Source organism: Planococcus citri, chromosome 5 (genome assembly GCF_950023065.1).
Source record: "Planococcus citri chromosome 5, ihPlaCitr1.1, whole genome shotgun sequence".
Lineage (NCBI taxonomy): Eukaryota > Metazoa > Arthropoda > Insecta > Hemiptera > Pseudococcidae > Planococcus > Planococcus citri.
This window is the reverse complement of record NC_088681.1, coordinates 66,492,455-66,508,678: the sequence shown is the minus strand read 5'-3', so window position 1 is coordinate 66,508,678 and position 16,224 is coordinate 66,492,455. Positions and strand designations below refer to the sequence as shown.

General features: G+C 34.3%; 1 protein-coding gene and 1 long non-coding RNA gene across 4 annotated transcripts; both read left to right on the top strand.

Annotated features, from left to right (window-relative positions):
• Window positions 1-260: 260 nt before the first annotated feature.
• Window positions 261-1,883, top strand: LOC135847886 (uncharacterized). Its single transcript, XR_010559261.1, has 4 exons — window positions 261-432; window positions 530-607; window positions 716-931; window positions 1,116-1,883. It is a non-coding gene; the product is annotated as an uncharacterized LOC135847886 (long non-coding RNA).
• Window positions 1,884-7,406: 5,523 nt separating this feature from the next.
• On the top strand, window positions 7,407-9,342 carry LOC135847984 (uncharacterized). 3 transcript variants are annotated; one of them, XR_010559287.1, is made up of 4 exons: window positions 7,407-7,566; window positions 7,652-7,704; window positions 7,767-7,913; window positions 8,331-9,342. XR_010559287.1 is itself a non-coding variant. In XM_065367737.1 (4 exons), exons 1-4 carry the CDS (start codon window positions 7,521-7,523, stop codon window positions 8,568-8,570), a joined length of 324 nt encoding a protein of 107 aa, XP_065223809.1. In that variant the 5' UTR covers window positions 7,407-7,520; the 3' UTR covers window positions 8,571-9,342. The 3 variants fall into 3 exon arrangements, 2 of the variants coding, with proteins under 2 accessions (XP_065223809.1, XP_065223807.1); XM_065367737.1 differs by having other exon boundaries at window positions 7,652-7,692; window positions 8,481-9,342; XM_065367735.1 differs by having other exon boundaries at window positions 7,408-7,566; window positions 7,652-7,692.
• The last annotated feature ends 6,882 nt before the right edge of the window (window positions 9,343-16,224 follow it).

Here is a 16,224-nt window from a genome sequence, read left to right as displayed (position 1 = left end):
TCCATCTGTCTCTCATACCGCAAATAAAGTTAAGTAGGTATTTGAGTAGGTATCTCAGTTCATGAAATTGAATCTCCTATCGTGAAATATATGATTGCTTTAATCAATTTCATCAATCACGTACTCTTAAAATGCTCCCAATATCAAAAAGCACAAATATCCTCATAATTTTGTTGCTGCACACGGCACGTTAAATGAAAAAAATAATAACTTTCGCTATCACAAAATAAGATAAGGTTAAACTTCATGAAAATCTCAACGAAAATATTATTACAAATACAGCTTACGTTGGAGGTGGTTCTCAGGACAACAGTACATTTGCTGTTTCTTGAAAATCACCTCTACTATAGCTGACCTCAGTTCTTACACACAAATAAATGCCCAACTACATATATGTATATTCATTTCTGGAATTTCGTTGTTTTTTCCGTGGTAAGTACTGGATTACATATTATTATAGTTGAATGTTTTGAGTGGTCTATGAGCAATAATCTTAAGCTGTTTTTCTGCCATTTGGGCTATTTTACAGTCAATGCTAGAAACATGGGTCAGTCAGATTCCGAGTACCTAATAGGATCATCTGCAGAGCGATAATTCAAATTCAAAAGTAAGTCTTCAAAGTTGATGTTATTTTTTGTGAAGTGCTTTCATTCTATTAATTATTTATGCCAATTATTCCCTAAATTATTTAGTAATTTTGTGCTAATTTTAAAAGGATCTAGAGAAATATTCGCAAAATCCATAATCAAGAAAAAGTGTTGAAGAAAATTTACAGTCACTCACACTTTTATGTATAGCCACAGCCAGCCTTTATGCTTAGTTACCTGCAGTTGATTTTGGGAATTATTGCTTCGGATTTTTGAGAAACTGAGAATTTGTGATCTCAGGTGAAGCAATCAGAATCAGATACGAGTAATAACCAGGAAAACACGTAAGTTTATTGAATAGGTACTGCTTCTAATAAAATAGGTATTTAAAAATCACATCGAGTGATCGAGAGGATGTTTGGTAAAGGTCAGAGGAGCGCGAGGTTAAAAAAAATGACTACAGTATCTCACAGAATTCCAATGCATACGGTTTTTTTGTACAAATTACATCATGTGCAACATTTACAGGGAATGTGACGCAGAAAATACGAGCAAATCTACAGCACATCTCGGAGATATAAAAAATGTGTTCTTAAATTCATCAGCAAACAGTTTTGTAGTTGTTGGAGAGGTCGTAGTTCTATATACACAGCGATGACCGAACCGAAATGTCCAGGAAATGAAAATCCAGAAAACCTAAAGAAGCAGAATAGTTTCCATTATCTACAAATAACTACTTTTAGAAACAGTAAACTATGGGGTTAAACATCGAATCGTAGATTGAACAAACACGATGATGAAAATTATCTATAAACCATCTACAGTCGTCAATGCCGAAAAACAAATGAGATTCGAAAAAACTTGATGATGATGAATATTTGTGAACTGTTAGAATCATTTTCAATCGTTATATGTAGATATCAAAAGAGATAACTGCAGTTCAAGTCATTGAATGAATGCTACTGGATTTAAAATTCTAAAATCTACAGGTCATGAGCATTGAAACTTTTCAACGAACCGGTATCGTTTCGAAAAATGTGCCGAGAATTTTCCGAAATTCTTCTCGAAATTTGTCTCTTCGAGGAGCCATCGCGGAAAACACACTAATTGCGTAAGAAGGAGCATAGAAACAAAACGAAAAGAATGAACGAATTGGAAAAACTTATTTCAGAATTTCAACAATGTTCATCTACATTTTATTATATTTGTATTAATCTCAAAGCACTTAATGATTATTACGAAAAAAAAACAGATAAGTAAAAAGACCTCATATCACCTAAAAAATGACAGTTACAAGTAATCCGATAGTACTCGTAGAACTATAGTCGCAATGCATCGGTAAATTAGGGAGTATTGTTGAAGGGAATTGTTTAATTATTGGTAGTGTAAATAAAATGAAACTGTTTTCCTACTCATATGTCAGATAGGTATTTGTTTGTAGTTTATTTTTTCTTTCCCTTGAAATGATGTTATAATTTTGTGTATATTTTTTTGAGCATTTTTGCTCTTCATTAAAATTATTATGGAAAGTAAAAGTTTCTTTAGTTTATTCAACAGCAATTGCTATTTAAAAAGAAATACATACCTACGTAATTATTTTCATTCAAAAGTTCCTATAAAAACTTGTCAATAAAATAATTTGATTTTTGATTTCAAATATTTGTTACTTAAATCTTTGAAGAGACCAAAAGTGCACCACAAGAAAAATTTATCTGTGTGAGAAGCTGAAAACCATTTTAAGACATGCCAGTAATAAATACTAACACAAGTTGAACATACACAACATTTTAAAACAATTTATGCGTATTCAATTTCTGGAATATGATTCAATATTATTTTCTCCAAGAAAAAATTTACTTCCAACAATTTTTATAAATTTGGGACAATCCCAAAAGAAAAACTTTCGGATTTTTAAACTAATGCAGGGTGTCTAACAAAATTTCAAATTAAAAAGTCGGTAAAAGACAGGACTTTTAGCAGAACATTTTTCAAAATACTTGTGATCTTTTTATGTGTGGGGGAGGGGGGGAGTGGCAACATTTTACATTTAGATTAATGGCTTCATCACATAGTTTACAAATGTCTGTATTCTTTGCCTATTACATCCAAATACGAGTTTATCGACCGAATAAAATAAGAAGATAATTTTTGACGATAGGTTTAATGTTTTTTCTAAGGAATTGGTTACGTGGCTCATCAAGTTCAACTCTGAATACGAGGCTCATTTACATAGACTGGCAGGACTAGCTGACTCAGATAGTGACTAGTATCCCAATTAGGACCAATATGGAATAGGTATTCTTCTCTTCTCCAAGTCGAGACGTCACTCCCGTACTTTTTTATTTTGTTTATTCTATGTAGAGTGACTCTCCTTCCCTAGTTTTCCTTTGCCAGTCTGGCTAAGACTCTGGTGGGTTTTATGATTGGGAAGATGAGGGCGAGATCAGATGAGAGTTTAGCTTCGTGATGCGGCTCGATTTTGATGTACGCTGTCGCACATACTACAACAGTGATGTCATAGTGGGACTTACATCCTTCCTTACCATCTTCATTATCCGGATGGTGTCTGGTGCTGCTGCGGTTATACTCTGGCTGTTTGGACCACACATTGATAGGCATTCACATCCATGAGTGTCTCATGGGATATGTGTATCTTTGTGCCAAATTAGCGGCTGATCTGCAATAAGGGCCTTCAGGGTGCTGGAACTCACCATCCATCTATTCCATCTAAAAAATTGTTGACAACTTGCTGATTTACCTGTTAATGTAGAGCAAACTAGGACAAATACAAGAGTGCCTTGCCTAACCTAGCCTGTGAATCTACCTTGTGCTATATATTACTATTTTACGTTGTATATTTACCATGCCTGAAACTAATACATGTTGAAGTGTTTCAGATACTCTTTTTCGTCGTCGTTGTTTCCTTATAAGCAGTAGGCCTGTTGGCCTGTCTGCTGCGGTGTGGAACCTGTCGAGGATGAGCCTGAGCTATCCGTGAGTTTCCTCCTTGGTCTCCCTCTGCTTCTCTTCCCCTTTGGTGTATATTGGAGGACCTGTTTTGGTGATCTTGTTTCCTCCATCCTTTTGACATGATTTCTCCAATCTTTCCTATACTGTTTTATCGTCTTCATGACTGGCTTCACTCCGAGATCTGCTGTTATTTTCTCAGATGAGACTCTGTCTCTGAGAGTCACCCCTGCTGTTCTCCTCATGAACTTCATCTCTGCTGCCATTATTCTTCTTTCATCAGATTTCTTCAGTGCCCATACCTCACTTCCATAAGTCATCATTGGTATTGCTAAGGTATTGTACACCTTCAATCTTGTTTCCTTTCGCACCTTACTGCTTCTCAGGGTCCTATTTATCAGTCCTGTGACTCTCAGGAACTTTGCAATCTTTCCACCAACATCTACTTCTCACTGGTATGATATCGTGTTTCCCAGGTATTTGAAATTATTGACCAGTTCAATGAGTTTTCCATTTATTACAATACATTAATCTCTGTAGGTCATCTTCTGTTTCTGCTAGTACTGCTTGATCTTCTGGATTTACTGCTTGTACTGCCCTCTGTAGTTGCTCGTAGAACTCTTCGCTTTGTTCCTCACTTCCCTCTTCTGGTACATATACTCCGATTATTGTAAGAAAGTCTGTTTTCAATCTCATCCTTGCTGATACAATTCTTTCATGCCATATGTTGTATGAGTCGATGTTTTTGCGGTGTTTATTATATTTAGGTAATATGGTGCAATGGTGTCCTTTGTAGCAGTACCAACAAACTTTCCCCTCCTGCCTGGAGGCAAGACACCACTGGTTGGTAACCACCAAGTGGAGCCCTTGCTCCTGACAGTCTCTGCTGGGAAGAATTCATGCAGGCTCCTTTCCGTCCTAGTTTAAGATTGTACCTATGTTTTTATATTTATTGAAAAAAAAAAAAAAAAAAAAAAAAAAATGAATGTGGAAATGTATTAATCTGTCAGGGACGTGTGAAGTGAGGCTTGTAGTGATGGTGTGAATGGGTGTGTGGGGGTGGGGAGTGCAAAGTTTTGTGAGAGATCTTAGTAGGTATCTTACGTTTGCCGGGGTCACTTGTTTGAAGCTTGCTTCAACTACAGCTTCCACAAAAAAAAGAATAATGTCTTCAAACATCTCAAGATTTTTTTTCAAGCAGGCAGATGTCGAAAATATAATTTTATTATTTCAATATTGATTTTATTTTCACCTTTAAGACGATCTTGCTAATGAAATGAAATTGGTCGAATAAAAAACTTTTTTCAACATAACAAATTTTAAAAAAATTTGATTGACATTTGGAAAAATAAAATACCTACGTAAGTAAGAGATGAAATGACAATTTTGTCATTTAAAAGGTAGGTATAATTTTGCAAAATATTCATTACCTATTTCAACGTGTAAAAAATTTCATTTCTCTTTCGAATCTGGTATTTTATTAATCTTAAAAAAGAAAAACAAACTGGCCCTGACAAAGCGAGGGCAAAAGCTCTCAAAAATCGGTATTTCAAGAGGTATAAAAAAGCGATGTTGTTTTGAAAAGTTTATTATTTCTCCTTAAAATTTCAAAATTCGAATGATGATTTTTTTTGAAAAATTCAAAATGGAAAATGAAAAGCAAACGGTCTCAAAAATGTGTAATCGAGTTCTAAAAGTTGACAAATGAGCATTTTTCTACAAAATTTCAGAAAAAGAAAAAATGATTTTGAAAATGTGAAGTCGTATTGAAAAAAATCACGACTTTTTAACCAAAAGTGATAGAAAGCAGGACAACTGCAGGATTTGCAGGACTTAGTCCGGCATATGACAATAGGAGTAATTGCACCCCCCCTCCCGCCGATCCTCCGGGACAACTTTTTTCTTAAAGGGGACATCCTAAGGAACATTTTAAAGCAAACTTGCCAAAAAAAAGTTGGCCTTACTTACAAAATGGCGGCCATTTTGATTGACAGGTCAGCCGAAATCGCAGATTTTGCGTTTTAACATAGGACTTGCACGAACTTTTTCAAACTTTACAAAGGTAGATCGAAAGATCATGCGAAAATTTATCACCTGTCAAAATTTCAAGTGCTAAAGTGCGTTTTTCGATTTTTGGTGAATTTTTAAAAATCGAATTTAGGCCGAAAATGAGGGAAAAAATCAAAATTTTACCAAATTGACCATGAAAGCTGAAATTTGGGATATAGGTACCCTATTTTCGACATGCCAAATCGATTGGAAACTGTTTCAACCCGTTCAGAACAGTTCTGGAGCCTCCAGCAGATTTTTGAAACTCGAAATTCCTACAAAATTCCATCAAATTGGAGTTGTAAAGCTAAAATTTATTCTAAAAACTGATTTCAATACGCTACGAAGTACTGCAGGTGAATTTCAAGTCATTTTGGATCCTCCAGCGACTTTTTGAAAATTCCTAAGGCCTCCAGCAAATTTTTGAAACTTTAAATTTTCACAAAATTTCATCAAATGGTGATGGAAAGCTGAAATTTACTCTACACTCCAATTTTAACACCCTCTGAAAACGACTTCTGGTGGATTTCAAGTCATTTTAGAGCATCCAACGACTTTTTTGAAAATTACTGGAGCCTCCAGTAGATTTTTGAAACTTGAAATTTCCCCAAAATATCATCAAACTAAGGTGGAGAGTCGAAATTCATTCTGCAAACTAATTTCAATACGCTACGAAGTTGACTGATGGTGAATTTCAAGTCATTTTGGAGCCTCCAGCAACTTTTTGAAAGGTTGTACGACGTTTTTTTAGAAACTTGAAATTTCCCAAAAGTAGCTGGAAGCTGCAAAACCATTTTAAACCACCATGTAGTCTGCGAAGTAAATTTCATCTTGCCAACTCCATTTGATAAATTAATGTTGGGGAAATTTCAAGTTTCAAAAATTTACTGCAGGCTCCAGTAATTTTCAAAAAAGTCTTTGGAGGCCCTAAAATGACTGAAACCCACCTAAAGTCGTCTTCAAAGGGTGTTAAAATTGGAGTGTAGAGTAAATTTCGACTCTCCACCTTAGTTTGATGATATTTTGTGAAAATTTAAAGTTTCAAAAATCTGCTGGAGGCTTTAGGAATTTTTAAAAAGTCGCTGAAGGATCCACAATGACTTGAAATTCACCTGCAGTACTTCGTAGCGTATTGAAATTAGTTTTAAGAATAAATTTTAGCTTTACAACTCCAATTTGATGGAATTTTGTGGGAATTTCGAGTTTCAAAAATCTGCTGGAGGCTCCAGAACTGCTCAAAACTGGTTGAAACCGTTTCCAATCGATTTGGCATGTCGAAAATAGGGTATATCCCAAATTTCAGCTTTCATGGTCAATTTGGTACAATTTTGATTTTTTCCCTCATTTTCGGCCTAAATTCGATTTTCAAAAATTCACCAAAAATCGAAAAACGCACTTTAGCACTTGAAATTTTGACAGGTGATAAATTTTCGCATGATCTTTCGATCTACCTTTGTAAAGTTTGAAAAAGTTCGTGCAAGTTCTATGTTAAAACTCAAAATCTGCGATTTCGGCTGACCTGTCAATCAAAATGGCCGCCATTTTGTAAGTAAGGCCAACTTTTTTTTGGCAAGTTTGCTTTAAAATGTTCCTTAGGATGTCCCCTTTAAGAAAAAAGTTGTCCCGGAGGATCGGGGGGGGGGGTGCAATTACTCCTATTGTCATATGCCGGACTAACTTGCAAGACCGTTGAACACCTTGTAATGTGATTTTCAAACCTTCATTTGTTGCGCAAGGCACATTTAATGAAGGAAGAACAAAATTGAAAATCATTTCTTTTATCGCTCGAGCACGAGATAAAATTAAATTACAATTTCGTGGAATTTATATTAGATACCAATACTCGCGTGATTAGATACACGGGCTGAAAGTGATTTTTGAAGACAGGCTTGCTCATCAAAACGTCCCATACGAAATATGGAAATATACCTTCTGTTTCAAATTTTCGTGTTTTTATTCTCGAGTAAGTCTTGGTATTTGAATCTTTAAACATTCTGAGTGATCCACGAGTCGTAATCTTAGTTTAATTTTACGTCATTATTTTACAGTTGGCTACAGAATCTGCCAACCAGTATCCAAAGCACCGGTAGTGAGTACATAGGTAATTCGAATTCTATGGTCTGACTTATTCGTGAAATTTTACAATTTTTTCTTTCTTATTAGGAAGTAATAATAGAAGAGGCTCCAAAACCCCCGGTACCACTATTGGATCAATGTCTAACACAGATCAAAGAGTCACCAGACACGGATGTGACAAAACTGAGTCAATACAAGCTGGGTTTATTGCATGGCTGCATGAATTCGAAATTTGTGAGTACTAATTTCTGGAAATCTTTGCATAACTATTTGGTAAAAATGAAAAGAGCGTGAGGTCAAGTTGATTGTCTGCTCATATCCATAAATAGGCAATCGTCAAATGTTTTCAATTCAATTCAAGGACTAACGACTTCATTCGTTGTGAGGCTTATTTATATAATAGAATAGAGAGGAGAGTAGAGTAGAGTAGAGTAGAAGTAGGTACAAGATACAAACATTCGTTTTGAATCAGATTCAAAAAGGTTTGCAGAAAAGAGATTGGATTTTGAAGAAAGAGGTACCGTATCACAGATTTACGTATTGTGAATTCGCAAAAATATGTAGGTCTGGAGATCACATAACTAGGCAGTGTCACCTTCAATTATTATTGAAGTTGATCAGTTAAAATTACTCAATGTTGAACATTTATAGGGGCACTTGGAGAAAGACACGAGGGTGTTAGAAGACGAAAAGAATTTTTTGGAGCAGCAAGTAATGGAAGTAGAAATGCGAGAAATGCCGTTAATGCCGGAAATACCAACATATATTTGAGACCAGTAAGCATCTTTTTCCTGTGTATAGGCTGATGGAGGTCCGAAAAGTGAAATTCCCAAGAAGCAACGAGGCCACGAGAAAATATTATCAACCCCTAGACGCTGCGGTTTCACGTAGTCGAGAAATGTATATTATACAGAAATGGCGTACCTTAACTGTGAGATCCAAATTATCCACTCACAAATGGGGCAGCCCGAGGAAAAGGTCTCCAGAAGTTGTTGAAGCAGTAAAACAATTTTGCGGCATTGAAATGGTTAAAACAAACCAAAAAAAGTAAAATAAAAGTACATAATATGAAATGCATGGAACGATATATGTCACACGATATTTGATATTATCAACATTTCGACCAAAATTTTAAGGCTTGGAATCACGATGGTTTTACGATTCTCGTCACAAAAACTTCATAGATCTTCTTCCTGACTTTTTCTACTCCTCGTCTACTTATTTCTGCATTTTTCTTTTTATTTATTGTTTTTTAATGTCTGTATTGTTATGCATGACAAATTATTACTAATTGTATACTTCCTATCCGTCTCAAATCGAATTACCATTTCCGGTTATTCTTCGTGTGGTTTCATTTTTATTGATTTTTTATAACAAATTTTTATTCGTTTTCAATTGTTTTTTCTCAGATTTTTTCTTTCTCGTATTTTGAACATGCGATATTTTTTACATAGCGTAGGTACGATTTTTTCATAAATTTAGTAATTTTGTTATTATTTCGTTTTTTTATTTTTCCAACTCCTAAATTATTTTGCTTCTGGTCAATTTTTTTCAATTTTTTATACGTATTTCATTTTATTGTGTATGATTAGTTACGATTTTCAATTAGATAAGCCTATCATATATTTTTCAATTAAATTTCTTCGATTTTTTCGTGTTTTAATGTTCATGACTTTCTTTTCAATTTTAAAATTTTTTTAAATGTTATTTAAATTTTTTAAATTTCATTCAAGTACTTATAAGGGAGATCCCACCCAGCACAAACAATTTTAAACCGGACAATTAGCTAGATCGAAAGAGCATGCAAAATTATGTCACCAGCCAAAATCAATTTTTGGAGTCTTGGAGCCAAAAATAAAAATTTCACCAAAAACTTGAAAGCTGAAAGGGTTATTTTCCATTTTTTTACCGGCTGAATTAATTGGAAACGGTTTCGAAACGTTTTGAGAAGTTCTATGGCTTCCATCCGATTTTTGAAACTTGATATTCCAACAAAAATCATTTTGAGAGAAAGCGGAGACAGATGAGTTTTGTGAAAGAAAAATATGAAACAAAAAATTCGCAGAAAAATTATAGGGAGGGAAATTTTGAGATGAAAAACTTCAAGACCAAAAAATCTTCAGAGTGTCATCTCAAGAAATAAAAATCTAAATACAAAGAAATCTTTAGAAAAAACTCTCAAAATGGAAAAGCTGGGGGAATGAAAAATTTTGGAAAAATCACTAGATGGAAACTGTTGAAAGAACAGGGTGTCCACTCATTTCTGGAAATGATTTTCCCTAACTTTTCCAGGTTTTCCAGACAATTTTTTTTCATTTTCTATGCTTACCCCACACTTTAATTAAAGAGGATTTTTTAGGGGGGGGGGGGGTAATTTTATTTCATAAGCTTCTCTTCGAACTGGATACTTCTTCGGATATAAAAAACAGCTAAACTTCGATTATCAACTTTTTAAATTAAAAATAAATTGAATTGAATAAATCTTTATTTAAGGACGCCTTAGAAATAAATAAATAAAACGTGCATCAATTTTGGCCAATTTATACAATATTCGTATGACTTATATTTTCTTTTGTTTTTTTGGATTCTTGGAGGCCTGAAAATATGAAATTTGTTCATTTTAAAAATGAGAAACAAATTGGCCCGAGCGAAGCGTGAGCTAGAACTTTTGAAAATTTTCATTTCGAGATGCCTAAAAACGAGGTTTTTTTAATGCAAAGAGTTTAGTTTTTGGTTTCTTAAATTTTAATATTGGAATGATGTTTTTTTGAAAGAAGTTACTTTGGAAAAAGAAAAGAACAGGCTCGAGCGAAAGCTTCTGAAAATTTGCATTTTGAGAGTCATAAAAACGAGGGTTTTTCATGTGAGGACAAGTAGGTTTTTTTTTGACTTTTAAAATTTTAGAATTTGAATGATGTTTTTCTCGAAGGGAAGTTGATTTTGACAAAGGAAACAGAACAAGCCCAAGCAAGGGCGAAAGCTCTTGTGAATTTGTATTTCGAGATGCATAAAAACGATGTTTTTTTTTGTGAGGAGTTAATTTTTTGGTTTCAAAACTTTATTTTTATTATCTAGGAATGTTCATCGTGCTTATATGGAAAAGAAAAAAAACAAGCCCGAGCGAAGCGAAAGCAAAAGCTTCTGAAAAATTTGTCTTTCGGGAAGTAAAAAATAACGTTTTTCTTTCATCACAGGTCCTTATCCAAAATATGCAATTGATCGGTGTTTTTCAAAATTCCAGGGATTTTGCGAGAAAATTACGAAATTCCCTGACATTTCCCTGACTTTCCCAGACCGACCAAATTCCCTGACTTTTCCAGGTTTTCCAGTCTTGTGGACACCCTGAAGAAATAATCTCGAAATGAAAAAATCTTGAAACGGAAAAGACCTTTTGAGATGAAAAATCTTGGCACTGAAAAAAGTCAGAAAAAGGATTAAAATAGATGAAATAAAATAAAAATTGAACAACAACATCGGAACCAAATTTCTTCTTGTGAGCATGACTGTATCGTCCCTTCAATCCTGGGATTAGGCAAACACTCTTTTAGTCAAAAATGAAGATATTAATTTGAAAAAAAAAATATATTTTGAAAATAGAGTTTCAAGGCCTAGTAAAAAAGTCAAATTTTCGATGACCTTGAAAATTTGTACAAAAAATGATAGATATTTTTATGGAACGAGCTTGAAACTCGATAATCTTAAAAATAGGTCTAACTAATTTTTTTCAAATTAAAATCCCTTTATTTTTGACTAAAAATTTTTTTGATTTGAAAATTATGTCTTTCCCACTCTTGAAATTGTCACAACTTGTAAAGAAAATCATTTTTTATTTTTTCTCAAAATTTTGGATTTTTGATTCAAAAATTTTCAAAATACTCTAGAGAAACTTTTCCGAAAATTTTCGTATGCCTACATCGAAATTTATTTTGGAAAACGTGATAAAAAAAATGCTCCTTTTGAGCATTTCCTCAAATTCCAAAATGAAATTTTGAGTAAACCTTAATTTTTCTCAATAATCTGCTTAACGAAGTTCTCTTTATTTTATAATGAATTTTTTCAATTTTCTTCCAGGTGTCAAAGGGTTAAAATTTTGGAAAACTGAGGAAAATTGATGATACTGCAATTTCATCATCTCATCTTTGATCCAATCACTTCATCCATAAATTTTCAGTCAGCCCTGAATAAAATCTATAAATGGTCTAAAAGATGGAGAATCAAGATTAATCATTCGAAATGTGTTCATGTGATCTTCTCCAATCGACGAGTTACTTGTCCACCTATAACCTTGGAAAATCAAATAATAAGTCAAGAAAATTCTACAAGATATCTAGGAATGCATCTAGACAGAAGACTCGCCTGGCGTCAACATATTGAAAAAAAAACGAGATGAAATTAATCTAAAGATTCGTTCAATGCAAGACAATTTTTAAAATTGAAATAATTTGAAAATTTTCGAGGTTCTTTATAGTCCGGCATATGACAATAGGAGTAATTGCACCCCCCCCGCCGATCCTCCAGGACAACTTTTTTCTTAAAGGGGACATCCTAAGGAACATTTTAAAGCAAACTTGCCAAAAAAAAAGTTGGCCTTACTTACAAAATGGCGGCCATTTTGATTGACAGGTCAGCCGAAATCGCAGATTTTGCGTTTTAACATAGGACTTGCACGAACTTTTTCAAACTTTACAAAGGTAGATCGAAAGATCATGCAAAAATTTATCACCTGTCAAAATTTCAAGTGCTAAAGTGCGTTTTTCGATTTTTGGTGAATTTTTGAAAATCGAACTTAGGCCAAAAATGAGGGAAAAAATCAAAATTTTACCAAATTGACCGAGAAAGCAGAAATTTGGGATATACCCTATTTTCGACATGCCAAATCGATTGGAAACGGTTTCGACCCGTTTTGAGCAGTTCTGGAGCCTCCAGCAGATTGAAACTCGAAATTCCCACAAAATTTCATCAAATTGGAGTTGTAAAGCTAAAATTTATTCTAAAAACTAATTTCAATACGCTACGAAGTACTGCAGGTGAATTTCAAGTCGTTTTGGATCCTCCAGCAACTTTTTGAAAATTCCTGAAGCCTCCACCAGATTTTTGAAACTTTAAATTTTCACAAAATTTCATCAAATGGAGATGGAAAGCTGAAATTTACTCTACACTCCAATTTTAACACCCTCTGAAGACGACTCCAGGTGGGTTCAAGTCATTTTAAGGCCTCCAGTGACTTTTTTGAAAATTACTGGAGCCTCCAGTAAATTTTTGAAACTTTAAATTTCCCCAAAATTTCACCAAACTAAGACGGAGGGTCAAAATTCATTCTGCAAACTAATTTCAATGCGCTACGAAGTTGACTGCTGGTAAATTTCAAGTCGTTTTGGAGCCTCCAGCAACTTTTTGAAAGGTTGCATGACGTTTTTTTGTAAAATTGAAATTTCCTAAAAGTAGCTGGAAGCTTCAAAATCATTTGAAACCACCGTGTAGTCTGCGAAGTAAATTTCAGCTTGCCAACTCTATTTGATAAATTATTGTTGGGGAAATTTCAAGTTTCAAAAATCTACTGGAGGCTCCAGTAATTTTCAAAAAAGTCACTGGAGGCCCTAAAATGACTTGAACCTACCTGAAGTCGTCTTCAGAGGGTGTTAAAATTGGAGTGTAGAGTAAATTTCAGCTTTCCATCTCCATTTGATGAAATTTTGTGAAAATTTAAAGTTTCAAAAATATGCTGGAGGCTTCAGGAATTTTCAAAAAGTTGCTGGAGGATCCAAAACGACTTGAAATTCACCTGCAGTACTTCGTAGCGCATTGAAATTATTAGTTTTTAGAATAAATTTTAGCTTTACAACTCCAATTTGATGAAATTTTGTGGGAATTTCGAGTTTTAAAAATCTGCTGGAGGCTCCAGAACTGCTCAAAACGGGTCGAAACCGTTTCCAATCGATTTAGCATGTCGAAAATAGGATATATCCCAAATTTCAGCTTTCTTGGTCAATTTGGTAAAATTTTGATTTTTTCCCTCATTTTTGGCCTAAGTTCGATTTTCAAAAATTCACCAAAAATCGAAAAACGCACTTTAGCACTTGAAATTTTGACAGGTGATAAATTTTTGCATGGTCTTTCGATCTACTTTTGTAAAGTTTGAAAAAGTTCGTGCAAGTCCTATGTTAAAACGCAAAATCTCCGATTTCGGCTGACCTGTCAATCAAAATGGCCGCCATTTTGTAAGTAAGACCAACTTTTTTTTGGAAAGTTTGCTTTAAAATGTTCCTTAGGATGTCCCCTTTAAGAAAAAAGTTGTCCCGGAGGATCTGCGGGGGGGAGGGGTGCAATTACTCCTATTGTCATATGCCGGACTATTAGTCTTTTTTCCACGTTAAACTTGAAATACATTACTATTGACAAAAACCCAACAACTCTTTGCTTATTTTGCAGCATATACCACGAGTATATTCTACATTAAAACCACATATAAGCACCCAACTTCCCACATATCGTACCGATCTCCATTCACTAATCGTATACGCTCACTGTCGACTCATTTTACATTCCAACATCTCACGCGATCCCTTTAAAAGTATCAAAGCACATTTAAAAATCTCCAGGAAAAAAACAAGCGCAAGTCATTGCCCATCTCTCTCACTCCGAAACGCATGAGTCACGTGAAGAATGCGCTAAGCTAACTCTTAAGCTAAGCGCATAAACGTAAAGCGCATCTCTCGATTTGTGTAAAACGGTTTACCAACCTCTTACGGGCAAGTACGTATGATTTATGGCAAATAAACCGGTTATTAAAAGCATTAAAATATTAAAAAATTATTTTTTTAGCCGTTCTACAGCCTCGGGAACCGTATCGGAGGACTTAGCGATCCGCCCAAAATCCCGATACAACCATTTGTTGTTAATAAGACGCCTCGTAGTCTAACAACGAAAAAACCGAGTATGGTTAAGTATACGTTCCGATGCGTACTTGTAATTATTAGTTTAATATTGAACGTTTTTTTTCTCCTCTTCTCTTCTCTTTTTTACGTAGGTACCTCCTTTCGTCTTTAGGTACAGTTTACGTGTATATACTTGGTACGTTTTTTTCTCTCTTAAAATCTTTCCTCTGCCTCCTCCTGCAGTCCCTTTGCTCTGAGTCTTTCCTATGTACAAAGGTGTACATATATTTATACGCAGGTACCTATATCTTTAGTACACATACACGTAAATATTACGTATATGTACACTCCGTTTATAAGATAATCTGTTCTACACTTAATAATTCAATGTTTGGCATTTATAATATTTATCGTCAATTCACGCGAAGGTGTTACATGTGCTCGTTGATTAAGAGACAAGGCGCATGGTACCATACGATTACATCGTGCTTTTCTTACTTATACTCATTCGCTAGCTCGTTTTTAAAATATAATCTTATAAAATGGCGATGGATGGCGCATAGCTATTAAATATTAAACAACTATGGTACACGGAGTATTTGCGGTAATAAGCTGCAAAAAAATTAAAATTAGCCGATCGTCGATTTATTATCTTATAAGAGCAAATTAGTTATTTTTAATTATACTACAACATAGTAGGCGGGATGTGGAACCACCTCATCCTCTGGCAGATAGATTTTCGCGATTGATTAATCGACGGGTGATCAGCGACCTCGGATTTAGACTGACTTGATCCTTCCCGATGCAGTTTTTTGAAACGCAGAAAGGAGGCGACGAAATCGTGGGGGGTTTTGGTGGTTTTTTAATTGATCAATAAAAAAAAAGTGCAGGTGTTCGTAGAGAACCGTTTGAAGAAGGTCATGACTCACAATTACTCAAAACAGCGAATATTCCCTTAAATGAAGATTTTTTGACTAGGTACAGACTGAAAAAAGGGGGTAAAATGCTCCAAAGTTTAAGAAATTTCAATTTTTTTCCATTTTTGAACGTTTTTTTTTTCAACTTGAATTGCTGACCGTTCTACATAGTTTTAAAATCAAGTTGAATGCTACAGGTAGAAAATGCTTAAAATATCATCAGAAACTTCAAACAATTGATTAAAAAACGAAAAAAGAAACATTAAAATCACTGAAAATTACCAAAAATTACCTAATACAATTTTTTCAAACTAGACAAAACTTGGTGGAAATTGCAGAACCATGATCACAAATCTGCTAAAAAAAAAGTGAAGGAATGTTTCAGTCAAGTTGGGCTGTGTGCAATAGAAAAGTTGCACTCAACGTGCGTCGTCGAAATGACTTAGAATCATGAATAAAGCATTCAAGTTAGGTAAAATAAATTAAAAATTATGGAGGTACAATAAATGTTGACAAAATTGAGCGAAAATGGCATAAGTAATATGGTTATGAGACCTATCTAACCACAAGCAAAAACATTAAAGATAGGTTACTATAAAACACCAGAAACTGATGAAGTGTCGATAAAGACTTCGTGATTCTTAGAAATTTTGGGGCACACTACTTCCCACCCAGTTTTAGAGCAAAAAAAAGTATGTAGAAGAAAATACTGATTTTCAAATTTTTCAGTTGAAAAAATTTTACAATCAGCAA